Source organism: Dromiciops gliroides, chromosome 5 (assembly GCF_019393635.1).
Source record: "Dromiciops gliroides isolate mDroGli1 chromosome 5, mDroGli1.pri, whole genome shotgun sequence".
In the NCBI taxonomy this organism is placed as follows: Eukaryota; Metazoa; Chordata; class Mammalia; order Microbiotheria; family Microbiotheriidae; genus Dromiciops; species Dromiciops gliroides.
This window is the reverse complement of record NC_057865.1, coordinates 293,031,718-293,048,355: the sequence shown is the minus strand read 5'-3', so window position 1 is coordinate 293,048,355 and position 16,638 is coordinate 293,031,718. Positions and strand designations below refer to the sequence as shown.

Sequence of the window (16,638 nt, the reverse complement as noted above, 5' to 3'; positions counted from 1 at the left end):
CTTAGGACTTTGTGACTACAGGCCTGGCACTCTATCCACTGAGCCACCTAGCTGCCTTATAGGCTCCCAAGATGGTGTAAATATGAAAGTTATGGTGAAGACAGTTTTTAAGGTATGAAAAGTTTATTTTAAAAAAATCTCTGGGCAAACAGCAATCTGCCGGATTCACACACTTGAAAACGACTCGCACCACAAGCAACAGGACTCGAGGGGAGCAGAGAGAGGAAGCATTTGGCTCTGTGGTCGGAACCTTCCTATTAAGGCAGATTATGTAAGTGAAGAAATGAGGCGGGAGAGACTCATTAGGTGCCTGCTCCAGCCACCCAAAAGCATCTTGTTCCTGCCGGGCTGCTCTCGGGGACCGAGGGTCCTCACCTCCCCGGGGCCTCTTCTGAGCTTGGGGACACCAAGCCGAGGAGAATCAATTCCGGCTGAGCACACCAGGCACAGCTTCACCCCATAACTCCAGGCAGCTTAATGACCGCCTCCTTGTCCCTTCCCGGCTTGGAACACTTGTTTATGGTTATTATAGACACACTTTAATTTCCTCTGAGAGGCATGAATGAACCAGGGAGAGCGGGGAAAGGAGTGGATTTGATTAAGCTTTTAAAATTAAGTTTCAATTCACGCATAATGTACTTTGGGTCTGCCGGCAGGGGGTGAGGGGTTCATCCTGGCCTCCTCTAATGTAAGGGAGGAGCTAAAAGCCCCAAGACGACCTCCCAGAAACTCCAGATGGATGGGTCCTCCCTCCCTTACTTTCCTGGCTCTGAGCATCCCAGCCAACTGATGAGTCGATGCCCCAAGAAACTATGCACACGCCAACCCTGGGTTCTCCCAAGACCTAACCAAGTGTCCCCCAAGCCCTCCACTGAAATATTCACGCTGGAGTAACATCACCCACAAGGGGCTGCCAGTCCTGGGCAGCAGAGAGATGGCTTTTAAGTCAGACCACCACTGTGGGTTTAAATTCCGACTAGCTACCCAGCAAATCTGCAAAGAAGCCCCCAAATGGGAATGGTCAATCCTGATGGAGCTGTGGCAAGAAAGGCCCACTGTTACACAGACGGCAGAGCCATGAACTGTTACACTTTGGACTTCATTTTGGAATCCTGTAATAGTCCTTCCCTTCTGCCCGGGGTTTATATTCCAAGGAAATCAGACACAAGCAAAGATCTATAATACACCCAATGCTCAGAGCAATACTCTCTGTTATCTGCAGATAACTGTAAACAAAGGGGGTGCCAGCCACTGCAGAATGGCTGAAAAAACTCAGTGTAATAACAACCAACCATAGTCTACAGTCAGCTCACTTACTGTAGGTCAGGCCCTGCGCTAGGTTCTGGGGATACAAAGAGAGGCAAAAGATCGTCCCTGATCCCAAAGGTTCAAAAATATTTCTAGCAGCTCTCTTTGTGGTGGCAAAGAGTTGGAAATGGAGGGAATGCCCATCCACTGGGGAATGGCTGAACAAGTTGTGGTATATGAATGTAATGGAATACTACTGCTGTAAGAAACGATGAACAGGAGGAGTTCGGAGAAACCTGGAAGGACTTGCATGAACGGATGCTGACTGAGAGGAGCAGAAGCAGGAGAACATCGTTCACAGTCACGGCCACACTGTGTGATGAACCCTGGGGACAGACTCGGCTCTTCTCAGCAGTGCAACGATCCAAAACGTCAAAGAACTCGTGATAGAAAACATCTCAACATCAGAAAAAAGAAGCGTGGATTCTGAAGGCAGATTGAACCAGGCTGTTTCTACTTGAGCTATTTTTCCCATCTTGTGCTCTTCGTTCACAGTTTGACTAGTGCAGAGATGTTCGGTGTGGTCGGCATATATAACCTGTATCAGATTGCTGTCAGTCTTGGCGAGGAGGGAGGGAAGGGAGGGTAGGAGAGAGGTTTGGAGCTGAAGAGCCTATGGAGGCGGATGTTGAAACCTATCCTCGAGGGCAGCTTGGTGGCGCAGTGGATAGAGCACTGGCCCTGGATTCAGAAGGACCTGAGTTCAAATCTGACCTCAGACACTTGACAGTTATAAACTGTGACCCCGCCAAAAAAAAAAAAAGAGAGAGAAAACTATCCTTATATGTAACTGAAAAGTAATAAAATGCTTTTATTTATTTAAAAAAAAAAGATCATCCCTGCCCTCAAGGAGCTCATAACCCAGTGGGCAAGACAACATGCAAACAAAGGCACTAGCACTAAGGGGGATACTGGAAAAGCTTCTTGTAGAAGACGGAATTTTATTTTATTCATTTTTAAGATTTTTTTTTTTTAATTTTGAGTTCCAAACACTCTCCCTCCCTCCCACCTTGCCCCTGCCCATTGAAAAGGCAAGCAATGTGACATCAATTATACAAATGAAATCATGCAAAACATATTTCCATGTTGCCAAAAAAAAAAAAAACAAACCCCACAACTCCCCCCCCAAAACTCAAAATCCCCAAGAAGCAAGAAGCATAAAGAAAGTGAAAAGGGCCTGCTTCAATGTGCACTCAGAGTCCACTGGCTCTGTTTCTGGAGTTGGATCACATTTTTCAATCCTATTTCCATTTTTTGAGCCTTCAGGATTGTAGGATCCTCGTATTGCTGAGAAGAGCTAAGTCTTTCATATTTGGTCATCACACAATGTTGCTGTTACTGTGTCCTGGTTCTGCTCATGTCACTTTGCATCAGTTCATGGAAGTCTTGTCAGGTTTTTCTGAAATCATCCTGCTCTTCATTTCTTACAGCACAATAGTATTCCATCACAGGGGCAGCTAGGTGGCACAGTGGATAGAGCACCGGCCCTGGAGTCAGGAGGACCTGAGTTCAAATCCGGCCTCAGACACTTAACACTTACTAGCTGTGTGACCCTGGGCAAGTCACTTAACCCCAATTGCCTCACTAAAAAAAAAAAAAAATAGTATTCCATCACAATCCTATACCACAACTTATTCAGCCATTCCCCAATTGATGGGCATCTCTGCCACCACAAAAAGAGCAGCTATCAATATTTTTGTACAAATAGGTCCCTTTCCCTTTTTCTTTCCTCTCTGAGGGATACAGACCTAGTAGGGATTGCTGGGCCAAAGGGGTATACCCAGCTTTATAGCCCTTTGGGCATAGTTCCAAACTGCTCTCTGGAATGGTTGGATCAGTTCACAACTCCAGAAGGTGGGATCTCAGCTGAGATTTGGAGGAAACTGGAGAAACCAGGAATTGGAGATGAGGAAGGAGAACATCTCAGGCGTGTGGGACAGCCAATCAAAATGTACCCAGATGAGCGATGGAGAGTCTTGTTTGAGCAACAACCAGAGGTCATGTCACTGGATAGCAGAGTGTGTGAGAGACAGAGACAGAAAGAAAGAGAAGTGTAAAAAGCCTGGAAAGATAGAAGGGGCCTGGGGACATACAGGAGATACATGTGGCAGGAAATCTGCATAAGAGAGCGGTGACCATAGGCAGATCAGGCCTACCTGGGGCCCTGCCCCCATCCTACTGCCCCCCCCTTTACTCAAGGCTTCCCCTTTTCCCCTCTAGGCTGTATATGTAGCTGAGGTGGAGTGAAGATGGTGGGAAGAGAGGAGATGCATGAGCCCAGAATCTGGGATGTTCCCAAGTCTAAAGGTGAGCGAGAGCTAGGGTGAAGAGGAAGACTGTGAGGAAGGGGAGGGCTGGGACCCGGATCCGGATTGTGTGATGAAGAAGGCTGGAAAGAAGCTCAAAGGACAAGAGGCTGGGCAGTACGACCAACAAGACAAGAAGATAATCTGGGAGTGAAGGGACAGGAAGAAGCTGGGCCTAGGCTAGGCCTAGGCCCCCTTGCCTAGAGTGAGACTAGGGCTCAGCATCACGCGACACAGTGGCAGCCAGAAAGCTTCACATCACCCTAGACTACAGTATCCAAAAGGAGTGGAGGGACAGCCCCTCTGTCCCCTGCTCCGGTACTGGGGGCCACAGGGATAAGCTGGAATTAAACCAGAATCGTGAAGGAGCAGACAACTGAATCAGACCAAGATGAGGCGGAGGAACTGGGGGTATTTCATCTAGAGAAGAGAAGATCTTTTAAAGAAATGAGTTGTCTTCTAGAACGTGAAGGGCTGTGGTCTGGAAGAGGGACTATATGATCCAGCCTGGTCCCAGAGGCAAGAAGCAGGGCAGGGAGTGGAGTGAGGCGTGGAAAGTGAGCCCAGGATAAGTAACCATTGAACCAGCCATCCAGCAACAGAAGAGGCTGCTTCTATGGAGGGTGAGCTCCCCAGAGACATCCAAGAGAGAAGCTACAGGACCAATGGCGTGGGGTGCTGGACGCGGCCGGGGCGGGGCTAGAGCTGGATGACCACACGACTTCAGGCTCCCTTACCGACTGGCCTCGCCTAACACGTCCATGAGCTGTCCTTGCAACACACACACACAGGTGAGGTAATCTGCCAATCACACGTGAAGAAACCAGCCCCAGAGCTGCCAGCAGCTGCCTCACCACCGAAAGTGAGTCAGTGGTCTGCCAGGGAGCTGGCGAGTCCTAACTGACTATCTGGGAGCCTGGAACTCGGCTGGGACACGTGTGGGAGGTTCTGAAAAACCCAAGTGAGTCATCTGTTCTCCCAGCGTAGAAGGCACTATTCTAGGCACTGTGGGAGGGACACAAAGAATCCACGGTCCTTCTTTCCAAAAACAATTTTAAAAAACCAAACTTGGTTCCTACAGATGCAGGGAACAGGGCATCCCCTGGAGGAGCTGACGAGACCTCAATGGGGAGCCAGAGAGAGCGTGTGCACCTGAATACCTCCAAGAAGCCCAAGGAGATGGCAGGGGAGGGTCAGTGATCTCAGCAGGGAGACCCTGGGGCAGGCACCATTGCACATCCATCTGGGAGGGCCTGAGAGGAGGAACAGAGCGGGGACAGGCAAGTCGCCCAGTCTGGGTCCTCGAAGGCCTCAGGTGCCAGGTTAAATACCTGGGACTTTCCATGACAGACTGGAGTGACTCAGAGAACTTCCATCCTCAGTCCCACAGCAGGCGCCCCGGAGAGAGAATGACCAAGCCCTGCCTGCTCCCCTTCTCCCTTTCCCATGAAGCTTTCCCTGGCCTGTGTAGCCAATGGTCAGCTCCTCCCTCCTCAGCTTCCCGGCTTACACCGCATCCCTCATCATTTCGAGGTCTTCCGTATTATGTTCTTACTAAGACTTGTTGAAAGGAAGCCCAGGCTGAGAGGACTCTGGGAGCGCAGGAGGCCGAAGGGTTAGGACTTCTTAGAAAAGGGAGATCAGGGTCAGGTCCTGCCAACCACCTTTTATTAAACCAAGCATCAGGCACGGGGCAAAGTCAAGGACAGTGCCTGCCCTAACAAGGGGCTTATGTTCTAAAGGAGGAAGACAACAGAGAAAAGGGGGAGGGAAGGGGCGGGTTTGGGTGCCCAAAGAGGATGAGGAGTGACCGTGGCTGGCCTGGGTGCAGGCACCTTCCTTAACCCAGAGGCTCTAGCAGGGCAGCGGGCAGCCACAGCCTGGAGGGGGATGGAGCGGGGAGCAGACAGCAAGTTCAGACAATGCCGGTTAAGACCTCACACTCCGGATTCCCAAACCTGAGGCCATGCTAGAGCATGAGCACTCTGGAAGGGAGGTGGGCCCTCAGCCCCCTCCTGGGACGAGCGGCCTCCACATGACTCATGCAATTCTTTGGGTATGGATGAATGCAAGGGGAGTCTTTGGCTTCAATGCTGCCCTCGGATCTGGGTTTAAAATGAAGAGACCCTTGGGGGGCAGCTAGATGGCACAGTGGATAAAGCACCGGCCCTGTATTCAGGAGTACCTGAGTTCAAATCTGGCCTCAGATACTTGACACTTGCTAGCTGTGTGACCCTGGACAAGTCACTTAACCCCCATTGCCCCGCAAAAAAAATAAATAAATAAATAAAATGAAGAGACCCAAGACCTAGGGTGGGGGCAGGGCAGCTTGCTGCAAAGGCCCAGTGCAGGGGAGCCAGAGGCTGGCCCTGGCACCCGGCCCTAGCACCCTCCTTCTCCCCATTGGTCATGTCACTAGCCTAACCCCGAGCCTGAACCAGGTCTGGCTGTAAAGAAACTGCAGGGAGCGCAGCTAGGTGTCACAGTGGATAGAGCACCAGCTCTAGATTCAGGAGGATCTGAGTTCAAATCCGGCCTCAGACACTTAACACTTACTAGCTGTGTGACCCTGGGCAAGTCACTTAACCCCAATTGCCTCACAAAAAAAAAAAAGAAAAAGAAAAAGAAAAAAGAAAAGAAAGAAACTGCAGGGGAGAAGCCTCTAGACTTGGGCCTTCCCCTGACTGTCCAGGTGAGTCCCCACCAGCCACCCATCCTGCCCTGCCCTGCCCTGGGGGATTCTCAGGATGCCAGGGCAGGACACAAGAGAACTCAGACTGAAACCATCTTCAACTCCTCCCTCCTTCCTTCCCCCCAGGTCTTGTAACTTATTCTTCCGTCTTTTTCAATCCACCCCTTTGCTGGATTACTAAAATGCAGGCTTGCTCAGGGCAAAACACACTTTTTCAAATCCTTTCATGGGAAGCCCATCCACAGGTGCTCCCCCTTTCATCAGAACCCCGAGCCTGGAGTCAGGAAGGCCTGAGTTCAAATCCAGCCTCAGACACTAGCTGGAGGGCCTTGACTAAATCACTTCACCTGTCTGCCTCAGTTTCCTCAACTGTAAGTGGGGGCAGCGATAGCACCTACTACCCCTCTGTTGAAAGGATCAAATGAAGTACAGAGCCTGGCACACAGTGTGAGGTTCCTTGACACAGGAGCCCACAGACACTCAGGAAATAGGAGCATCCATCCTAAATCACACTTAGCCTCTCCACACACCGATCTGCACAGCGGTGTGTCTCGCCCCTCCCCAGAGGGGTGTTCTGTGCCTGGGAGAAGCTCCCTTCTCTCCCTCAAAATTGGGAAGGGCAACATGGGAGAAGCTGCATTCTGGAGAAGTGATCCTGGATGCCAGCCCTGGGGATGTGACAGCCTACAGCCAGCTCTGCTGGGCCCTTGTGCTTTTAAGGTTTAAATCAAATGTAAGAAGTGAATAAATGACTGCAAACTGGCCCCTTCCGGCCAGGTTCCTCACCCCAGCACTTGAGGCTGTGCAGCCCAGAACGTCACCGGGGGAATCTGCCCTTTCCAGATGGCTCAGGTGTCCAACCACTTAATTTTAACAAGAGCAATAAGCGGCTCACATCTGGGTGGCTCTAAGGGTCTGTAAAGCCCTTTCCGTCCATCAGCCTCGAGCCTTCTCCAGCTGACTTCTTCCCTATCCCCCCAGCATGTGCCTCCCCCCTTCCCTTAGACGGTTTTTCATCCCCAGCACTTGGCACAGGGCCCAGCATATAGTACAGACTTTAATAAAATCATTACTACTTGGTGACAGGTTAAGTGACTTGCCCAGGGTCATGCAGTGAGTGTCTGAGGCTGGATTTGAATCCAGGCCCTGGGGTCCTAAGTCCTGCCTGCTTGCTGCCTCTAAGCATGAAGTGGGTGTGGCCAACCTGGCTTCCATCCCCTCTCCCTTTATTCCCAGGTATCCTTTCTCCCATTCCCAGACTGTAGTCCATTTCCTAAATTTAGCCCATCACAGAATGTCAACAATTCCACCTCCTGGGCCTGGGATTCAGTCAGCTGCTGGGTTCTGACCCGGCCTGGAAAAGCTCAGAGCCTGGGCCAGGGGAGCCCATGCAGTGGGAACCAGTCCAGGAGGAGCACCTCTGGGCCTCGGTGCCCTCCCAGCAGGGCCAAGCACCACTGATTTCTCGCAAGCAGAGAACGCTAGTCCCGAGGTGGAGGGTCTTGTTCTTGGACTAGCCAGGAGGGCAGGGTCAGCGGATTGGAGAGAATGTGGTGTCTGGGGGAGAAGAGGATCAGGAGACTGGAAAGGGGGGGAGGGCCGGGCCAGGAAGGGCTCTGAATGCCAAGCAGAGGGTTTTGTATTTGCTCCTGCTCTGCCCTGGAGTCTGCGCTAGGGAATGATCTCAGGTCTTCAGGCGCTGAAAGTCACCCTTCCTCCTCCTTAATCCTGATGGGGCGGCGGGCACACGGGCACCACACAGCTGTTCAGCTGCTGTTTATGCTTCCCACTCCTCCGGCAGACTCAAAGGCCCCCAAACAAAGCACCCCCAGCTTAAAGTGAAGAGTGAAGAGCCCAGCAGGACGAAGAAGGAGCAAGGGCTACCTCAGGGCCTATGGCCCCCCAAGGAGGCCGGGTCAAACCTTCCTGGAGGAGACGGGCAGGACCTCGACCCCTGAGAGCAGCCCACACATCTGGGGCTGGGGCCCAGGACAGAAGGCCTACCCTCCTCTGAAAAGAAGAGGCCATGTAAACCAACCAAGCTACCTCCCAGCAGTTTTCCTGGGACAGAGCCTTCCCAGTGCAGCCGAAGTGGGTCAGAGCAAGCCTGGAGAGGAGAGAGACCCCTGGCTTGGTTGCCCAACACACTGAGTAAGCACCTACTGTATACGAGGCAGTGATGACGCCCTCCAAAGACGGGCCTTTTAAGTCCAGAGGGTGATTCCTTTTGGCACTTTACCAAATGCAGACCAGCGCCTGCTCTGGGCCCTCTGAACAGTTAAGTGACTCGCCCAGGGTCACACGGCCTGTAAGGTGGGACCCAAGCTTCCCCCCACCACCACGCCAAGCTGCTACTAGCAGATAGACAGAAGCCACAGCCTAGGCTGTGACCTGTAGGCAAGGCCTTGGGTCTCAGAGATTATCGGAAACCGTTCCGTAAGTGAGCAGTTTGGGGATCTTTCTGGGGCTTAGTCAAAGTCGCCCAGGGCCCTGGGAGGATGAGCCGGGCAGAGAGGAGTCCAGGGTGGAGGGGGCACATGGCTGAAATGCCTGACCTGCCTGGTAAGGAAACTGAGGCAGAACAAGGAAAGCAGGCAGGATCTAGAGTCAAGAGGACCTGAGTTCAAATCCCACTTGGGTCTGACTCTCAGGAAAGCTTGTAAAGTGACCCCCATCACCCCCTGTGCCCATCCAGAGTCCTCCCTGATCGCTGCGCCTTCTCTCCGAGTCACCTCCACTCTCTCCTGTCCCTGCTTGTTGGTACATAGTGAAGGGCATGCCTTCCCCATTAGACTAGGAGCTCTTTGAGGACCACACTCTTAGCTCCATGCCTGGCACACAGTAGGTGCTAATAAATGCTTGGTGACTGACTCCAAAGCTGGAGGATTTGCTCTGGTCCTCCCTCTCCCCTCCTGGTCCCAGGGATCACGGGCCTTTCCTTCCCCCATCCTCCCACAGAGCTGAGGCTGCCCTGTCCCTGGTGCCGGGGTCACTGGGTCACTCCCAGTGCCCTTTTCAGGGCCCTGGGCCCTCGGCTCCTTGCCTTCCTCCCAGGACCTCAAATGCCACCCCAGCCCGGCCCCCCAAGGTCCCTCAGGAGAGCGAGTGCGGGACTCCAAGACAGGCACAAACGAGAATACAAATCAGTCCCAGGTCTCAGTTCTTACATCTGTAGAAGGGGGATAGTCTGTGGAGGGTGTTGGGGGGCTCTGGGAGAGAGGGGGTGGCAGAGGCCCGCAGACCCAGAGCTGCTGCAATTCTTACTCCCATCAGGCCTCGCGTGCGGCACGCAAAGCACTTCACGTCCTCCCCTACAAGCCCCAGCTCTCACCTTCCTCCCTTCACCCTGGCTTGGTGCCCAAGCACACTCTGGTCCAAACTCCCTCATACCTCCGTGCTCCGCCTCAGTCTCCTTAATGGTCTGCACCGAGCCAGGCAGGTCAGGCACTTCAGCAATGCGCCCCCTCCACCCTGGACTCATCTCTGCCCAGCTCATCCTCCCAGGGCCCTGGGCGACCTTGACTAAGTCCCTCCTCTTGTCTCTGCTCCCCCAGCCTCAGTTTCCCAATCTGTAAAATGAGGGAATCGGACCGGAAGCCCTTTAGTAGCACTATGGGCTCAGAGAAGTCCGCCCCTCGTCTCACAGAGGAGGAAACTGAGCCATAGTGTTGGGAGACATGGCACGAGCCAACCCCAAGCTCACCGGGAGTCCAAAGGTGGGTCTGCTTCCCACTGCCTGCCGCCTTGGCAGACACCACAGGGGAGCTGCTGGGCCTTCCCAGGGTACAGGCCTCCATGGGCCCCCTGGCCATCCTGCCGTCGTCGGATCGGCTTTCCTTGGCCTGTAAAGTATCTAGCACAGGGAAGCAGAGAGGCTTCCTCAAGGGGGGATGGGAGGACAGGCAGGGGATTGGACCAAAAGGCCCCCAGGGTCGCCTCTGGCTTGGAGGGCCTATGCCTGGAATCAGTGCTGGGGAAGGGGCATCTCCAGGCACCACAAGGGAAGGGGCTCACTGCCCGAGGAGCCCCGGCCTTGGGCAGAGCACTCCCCTGCGCCTCGGTTCCCACATCCGCAGAATGAGGGGGCAGGAGCCTGGGTTAAGGCCCTTCCCAGCTCAAAAATGTCTCTGAGGAAGGGTGAGAGGAGCCTGAGTATAGAGGACACCGCCCCCGGGGCTTCCCGAGCCAGACAAGGGGCCCCACATCCCTCGGCCCAGGCTGGCAGGGCCTGGGAGAGGCCTGGGGGAAGCCCTGAGTATCACCAGGAGTGTCACAATCGGCTTCCTCCCCACCTCTAATTTTTATCAGGGTTTAAAACAAGCCCGGCCTACTGGGCAGACCTGTTCCACAGGGCAAGCTCAGATGCAGGGACCCAGAGGACAGGTCCAAGTGAACTTGTGATGCCTGAAGGTTCTGGGGCTTAAAGGTGGGAGGCCCCAAGAGACCCCCGCCCCAAGCAGGCCTCGGTGATCAGAGGGCCTTGCAGGGGCTGAGGCGTCAAGGGGAAGGATCCTTGCTGGAACACAAGGCCCTGTGAACACCACCTTTCAGACCCAGGCAGGGATTTGGGCCACTCCCTGAGAATCCCACAATGTCAACACCGGTTAGAACTCCAGCGAGGGCCGGGGCAGCGGAATACTTGACTCAGGAGCCCAGTGACAGGGCCTTCTGTGAGCAAGCTCCCCCACCCACTGCCACAAAGGCAGGCCCCTCTCCAGAGCTAAACTATAAATACTTGTTCCTGATGCGTCCTCTAAAAAAGGGGCTCCCAAGCTTACCAAGGGGAGTGGCAGCTCACGCCTCCAGGCCAGGGCAACACCCCGGCACTGCCTAGCCTCTTCTGGGCCCCCCCACACTGTGTAAGGCTCTGGAGGGCCCAGGCTGCACCCGCTTAACAAGTGGCATCTCCCCGGGTAACCTAGGGCTTCTGGAGGGTCCCCCTGCACTTGGCAGAATGCCTGGCACACAGTGATGAGCTAAGAAAGGCTTGCTGACTGATTGACTGACTGCTGAACTGGCAGCGCTAGTAGGGAGCGAGGAGCCACATACTCCCGGACAGCTCTGGGCCTCAGCATGATGGGGGTAGAGCACAAGGTGCTGCCAGCTCTAGGATCAATGCAAACCCAGGACACAGGCCCTGGGGACACAGCAGGCCCCAATACCAAGTAAGGGACAAGGGAAGAGAAGCCACTGTTAAAACCCATCTTCCTTCAGCAGGGGCTACTTCCAGTCTGTGCCAATAAACTTCCAACACCAACCCTGAAACTCTTCATCTACCCAAAGGACAGCAGACTAGTACAGTGTGGTGGTGTCCACACCTCCCCCATGAACAGAAACTCCCACCCCACCAGGGAAAAGAAATGCTAGTCAACCCCCAAAGGACCAAGTGACACCTTTGCAGAGCTTATAATCTCTCGGGGAGACTCAGCTGCCACCTAAGCAATGACACAGCTTCCTTTTCAAATTGCAAAAGGGGCCTAACACAGGTTATCTCATGAGATCCTCCCAACAACCCTTTCTACAGAAGAGAAAACTGAGGCAAAGGTTAAAGTGACTCGTCCAGGGTCACACAGCTAGTAACTTCCTGAGCAGCTTCTAAAACAGTATTTCCCGGAGAAAAAAAAGACCACTGCCTTCCAGGACAATAGTAGCCACAGTGAAAATCGGGGGGGGGGGGGGGGGGGGGGGGGGTCTGCATTGGGGAAAAAAACAGGCAAGAGAAAGAGAAAGCCCATCTCATATTCTCTCTCTGCCTCTGTCTCTCTGTGTGTCTGTGTGTCTGTCTCTCTCTCTCACACACACACACACACACACACACACACAACAAGCCCTCAATCACTATTGGCTCTGGGGTCGAGAGGGCCTGTGTTCAAATCCCAGCTTCCTCCCAGCAGCCCGGGGTCTCAGGCTCCTTATCTGGAAAATGAGGGTGCCCTAAATGTGCTCTTGGGTCCCTTCTGGCTGCAGATTTTGCATCCAGACCCCGAGGGGGACTAAAAGTAGGCACTGCCCTCATCCCAGGGGGACTGAGGCTAGGACTCATCTTCCAGAAAGACAGCAGGAAGCCAAGCTCGTTAGTTAGAACTGAGACCAGAAAGCCAACCTCTCTCTACTGCCCCAGGCGCAGAGAGCAGAAGCACCGTAGGAAGTAGGGACCCAGCAGATGTGTCCTCTCTGGGACTCCACTTTCTCCTTCCTAAAATGGGCTCTCAGGACTCTGACCCTTGGCTCATCCATGAGCTCTGGGGCCAGGGAGAATGGGGAGAGGTCTGCTCATCCCCCATGTCTGGGCAGAAATAAAGGAGATGCTCAGAGATGTTGGTGAATGGCCTGAGGGTGCCATGTCCTGGCTATGTGTCCCTGGAGTCTCTACTTTATCTCGATGGGTCTCGGGCCCCTCCCTGGTAAAATGAGTGCCGGGACTGGGTGGCTGCCAAAGGCCCAGTCTGTGGGACCTGCCTGCCCAAGTTAAAAAGTGACTGACCTCAGAGACTCAATAACTAAGCGGAGGGCGCTGGTGGGAGGTGGCCCCGGGCCTGAGGCCTGTAGGTGGCACCTCACCAGAGATGACCTGAGGCCCTTCCCAGCTCACAATCTGGGTGCTGCCAGGCCTCCCAGAGTCTGGCTCTGCTATTAACCCCCCCGGGGTCCTTACTTTCCCCATCTGCAAAGTAAGGGGGGATGACCCCTTCCCTGGAACCTGGGGCAGGCCCCAAAGTTAATAGGGGCAGCTGAGAGTCAAGGGCCTGAGGAGAAAAGTAGAGGCCAGGAGAAAACCCTCCCTCTGCTGGGTTCCCACCAGCCCACACTGCTTCTACTCTCAGCGCCTGGCCCCTGGGTGCCCCCTCTCCTCTCTGCAAATGCTTTCTCTGGTGTAAAATGAGGAGCCCGGTACAGAGTCCCAAGACTAAGACAAGACAACTCCTCCCTAGTCCCTGTCCCCATCCCCCCTGGGAAATAACCAAAGGGAGAGGCTTGGCTTAGGGAGATTCAAGTGTGAGGTCAGAGAATGTTTGTCAAGGGTGAGGTCGAGGAGGCAGGGGAGGGGAGGCCCTGTTTGGGTAGGGCCTGGGAGATGTGGTCCCATGACACCATGGCCCCCACTGCCCCAAAGTGGGTGAAGGTAAGAAAGGAAAGCAGGCGTGGCCCAGTGGCAGACCCAGGTTACCACACAGAGCCAAGTCTATACACCCGGCCAGCCCATCCACGCTGGCCCAGGATCCAGGGCTGGGAAAGAGGAAATGACAGAAGGAGAGACACTCCATCATGAGGGAGGGGGCTGGCAGCAGGGGGCACCCAGGCCAGGAACATGGAGAAGACACCTCAGAAGTGGCAAAGAACAGAATTATCTTCTTCTAACACTGGACCTCAGGGCAGGAAGCCAGTCCCAATCAGGGTCCTCATGGGATCTCCAAGGGCACATGACCCTGCTCCCTCCCTACGTGATCTCCCCACATACATGTCTCCTCATCTTCCCCCCCCCCCTCCGTGTTAGCTTGGCATGCTCTGGGACCTTAACACCCACAAAACCTCACCGGGAAGTTTCTGCCTCTCACTCCCAAGGCCAGAGCCACCCCCCACCCACCCACCCACTCACTCCTCAGACCGGCTCTGGGTCTGGGTGCTGGAGCCCTCCATGCCCCTTGATGGCTGTCTTCTCGAGCACCCTGGCCAGAATCCCTTCATCCTCTGGCCTCCAGCCCCGACCCCTGAATCCCCCACCAGTCTAACTTCTGGTGAAAGGAACCAGGGCCCCTCCCAATGGCCTCGGGCTGCCCTCCCCTCTCCTCTCAGCCCCCCATGCCTGAGAGCCCACTCGTTCTCATCCCTCCCCCTCTTCAGCCTCCCTCACCCATCCCTTCTCTCCCTTGCCCTGCTGTCACCCCCAGCCCTCCTCCTGTGCCTCCTGGCTGCTTCCCTGCGCCCTAAACACCCCACGGGAAGCCGTGCTCCGTGCCAGAGACAGTGGGAGGGGCTGAGTCCTGCCGTCCAGGGCTCCCCTTCTACCCTGGGGGCCCTAGACCTGAGTGAGGACCCCCTGAAGTAGGCCCAGGGCCTGCAGCTCACTGCACCCGGCTCTGGCCGCGCCCCGCCCTAAGACCTGGTGTTCCAAGCCCGGAGCCTGAGCTGTCCCAGGCTCCCCCCCCCAAGGGATGGCACAACTGAGAGCCCACCCACTCACCCCAGCCGGCAGGCCCTGGTTTCAGATTTCCCTTTCCTGAACACAAATCAAACAGTACCCCAACTTCCTCCAAGACTCTTCTGTAAGTCTCTCCCACCTGCGGGCGCGTTACCAGCGGCGCACGATCCGGGGGCTGCGCTCCAGAACCCGCTGCATGCGAGCCGCTGTGTGCCCCTGGCTAGTCCCTCCCGGCCTCTGGGCCTCCGTGTCCCCATCTGTCAAATGAACGGTCCGCGGCCGGTGGCAGGGCTGTGCTCTGCCACTCTAAGGACACGCGGCCATCAGAAGCGCCCTCCCCCCAATCTAGGTGCTTTTAGAGGACTTTGTGAGTGGCCGATATCTCAAACGGCGGAGGGTGGGGGGCGGGGTCCCCCCAACGTCCCCAGGCACAGAAGCCATTCCCCGTCTATACTCTCCACCTAGCAGGACCCCCTCCCCTCATGGGTCAGCTCAGTTTGGGGGGACGAAAGGTGGCACCCCAAGCTGGGCACCCCGGCGCTGAGCATGGCCACCCGGGATTGGCACGAGGACGCCCCCGGCCCCCTGGGAAAGGGGCACCGACTCCTGTCACCCTGGTTCTCCCGCAAAAGTGCGGCGGAAAGGGACTCAATGCACCTGCCCCGGGCGCCCCCGGGCGCTCGCGGGGCGTGACAGCTGCACGTGGGGGGCGGGAGCAGCGAGAGGGGGCACGCCGACGGCCGCACGTGGGCGAGGCTCCGTGGGCATGGGAGACAGCAGTGGGGACAGCACCGGAGCTCCGGACCCGCAACGGCCGCCGGTGGCAGAAGCGGCCGGAAGGGGGAGGGGTGGGGAGGGGGAGCAGAGGGGGCAGGGCGGGCGGGGGCCCCGCGCAGGCGCAGTCGAGGCCGCCACTCACCGTCGATGTCCCCCAGGGTGAGCTCGTCCCCCAGCTCTGTGAGGGTGTCCATGGTCTCCAGAGCGCCCAGCTCGCCGCCGCTCGTCTCCATCGCCCGGCTCCGCGCGCTGGGCCCTCGGTTCCCGCCCGACCCTCAACGAGATGCGGGGGAGGCGCCGCCGTGGCCACCGCCCATGTCCCCGTGCTCGGTCCCCGCCGGACACCGCCTCACCGGCCAGCGCCAGCAGCCGCCATGTTCGCGCGGCCCCGGGTTGTCGTGGGGAGGGGGCGGGGCCTCACGGGCGGGGTTCCCCGGGCCCGCCCCCTTGCGGCCCCGCCTTCCCGGCCGCGCGCTCTGTTGTTTGTTGTCAATGAGACCAGGTTGGCAGCGACCAATGGGCGGGCGGCGCGGCGCGTGGGGTGATGGCGCGTCACCGATCAGCAGCTCCTATTTGCATGCCCGGGCTCCGCCCTCTTCTGGAACCACCCTCCCATCCCCCCCGCAGCGAATCAGAGCGGGAAGTGGCTGGGGCTCGGCCACCCGCCCCCGCCCGGGTTTAAAGGAACCGCTCCGCCTTCTTCCCCTCCTACCCCACGCGGCCACTTCGGCTCGGAGGTTCTTTGGCTCCCACGCTCCGTGAACCCCGCCTTCCTCGCCCCCCTCCCCCAGACACCGGCAAAGACAGGATACGCCCCTAGTTCGTCCGGAAAACCCAGAGTCCTTTCCCCCTCCCCCGTGGGGCGGGCGCTTGCCAGGTGGTGGCAACCTGGGCATACTGTGGGTGGGGGATACGTGTGCAGGGAGGGGCTCCAGCTCGGACCCTCCGGGCGCCTCCCACCCGGCCCCCCCCCCCCCCGCCACTCTTTGCGGGGGCATCCCGGGCCTGGCGTTGCCCTCTGCTGGGCTTTAGTGTCCTCATCTGTAAAACAGGGACAGTGAGTCACTAACACCCCCAAATGCGCCAGGTAGGGAGGAGAGCCGATCGTGCCGTGAGTAATTACGGTAGAGGTCCTCTGTGGCCCCGGGGGGCCTCGGACCGAACGGAGCTAATAGATTCCAGTGGGGCGGGGGCTTGGCCATCCCTTGAGCTGGCCTCGATTGACTCTGCTGGTTTGTGTTTTGGCTTTCTCCGTGGAGGGGGATGGGCCGGCGAGCCGACCTGAAACTAACAACATTGATTACTGGAAGAAAAAAAAAAAGATGGAGACGAGGGCAAATCAGGACGAACCCCGGTTTTCAGATTCTCCACCCCCGCCCCCAGCTCGGTGGTCGTTTCGGAATCACAGAATTTGG

At 56.3% G+C, this 16,638-nt stretch overlaps 1 protein-coding gene across 1 annotated transcript in view; it reads right to left on the bottom strand.

The window, feature by feature from the left end:
• The window catches only part of SREBF2 (sterol regulatory element binding transcription factor 2), a 44,339-nt gene extending 28,698 nt beyond the window's left edge, over window positions 1-15,641 (bottom strand). Inside the window, exon 1 of the mRNA XM_043965728.1 lies at window positions 15,366-15,641. Within this exon, the coding sequence (XP_043821663.1) occupies window positions 15,366-15,456 (91 nt within the window). The 5' untranslated portion in view covers window positions 15,457-15,641. The remainder of the gene's footprint in view (window positions 1-15,365) is intronic.
• Window positions 15,642-16,638: the final 997 nt, after the last annotated feature.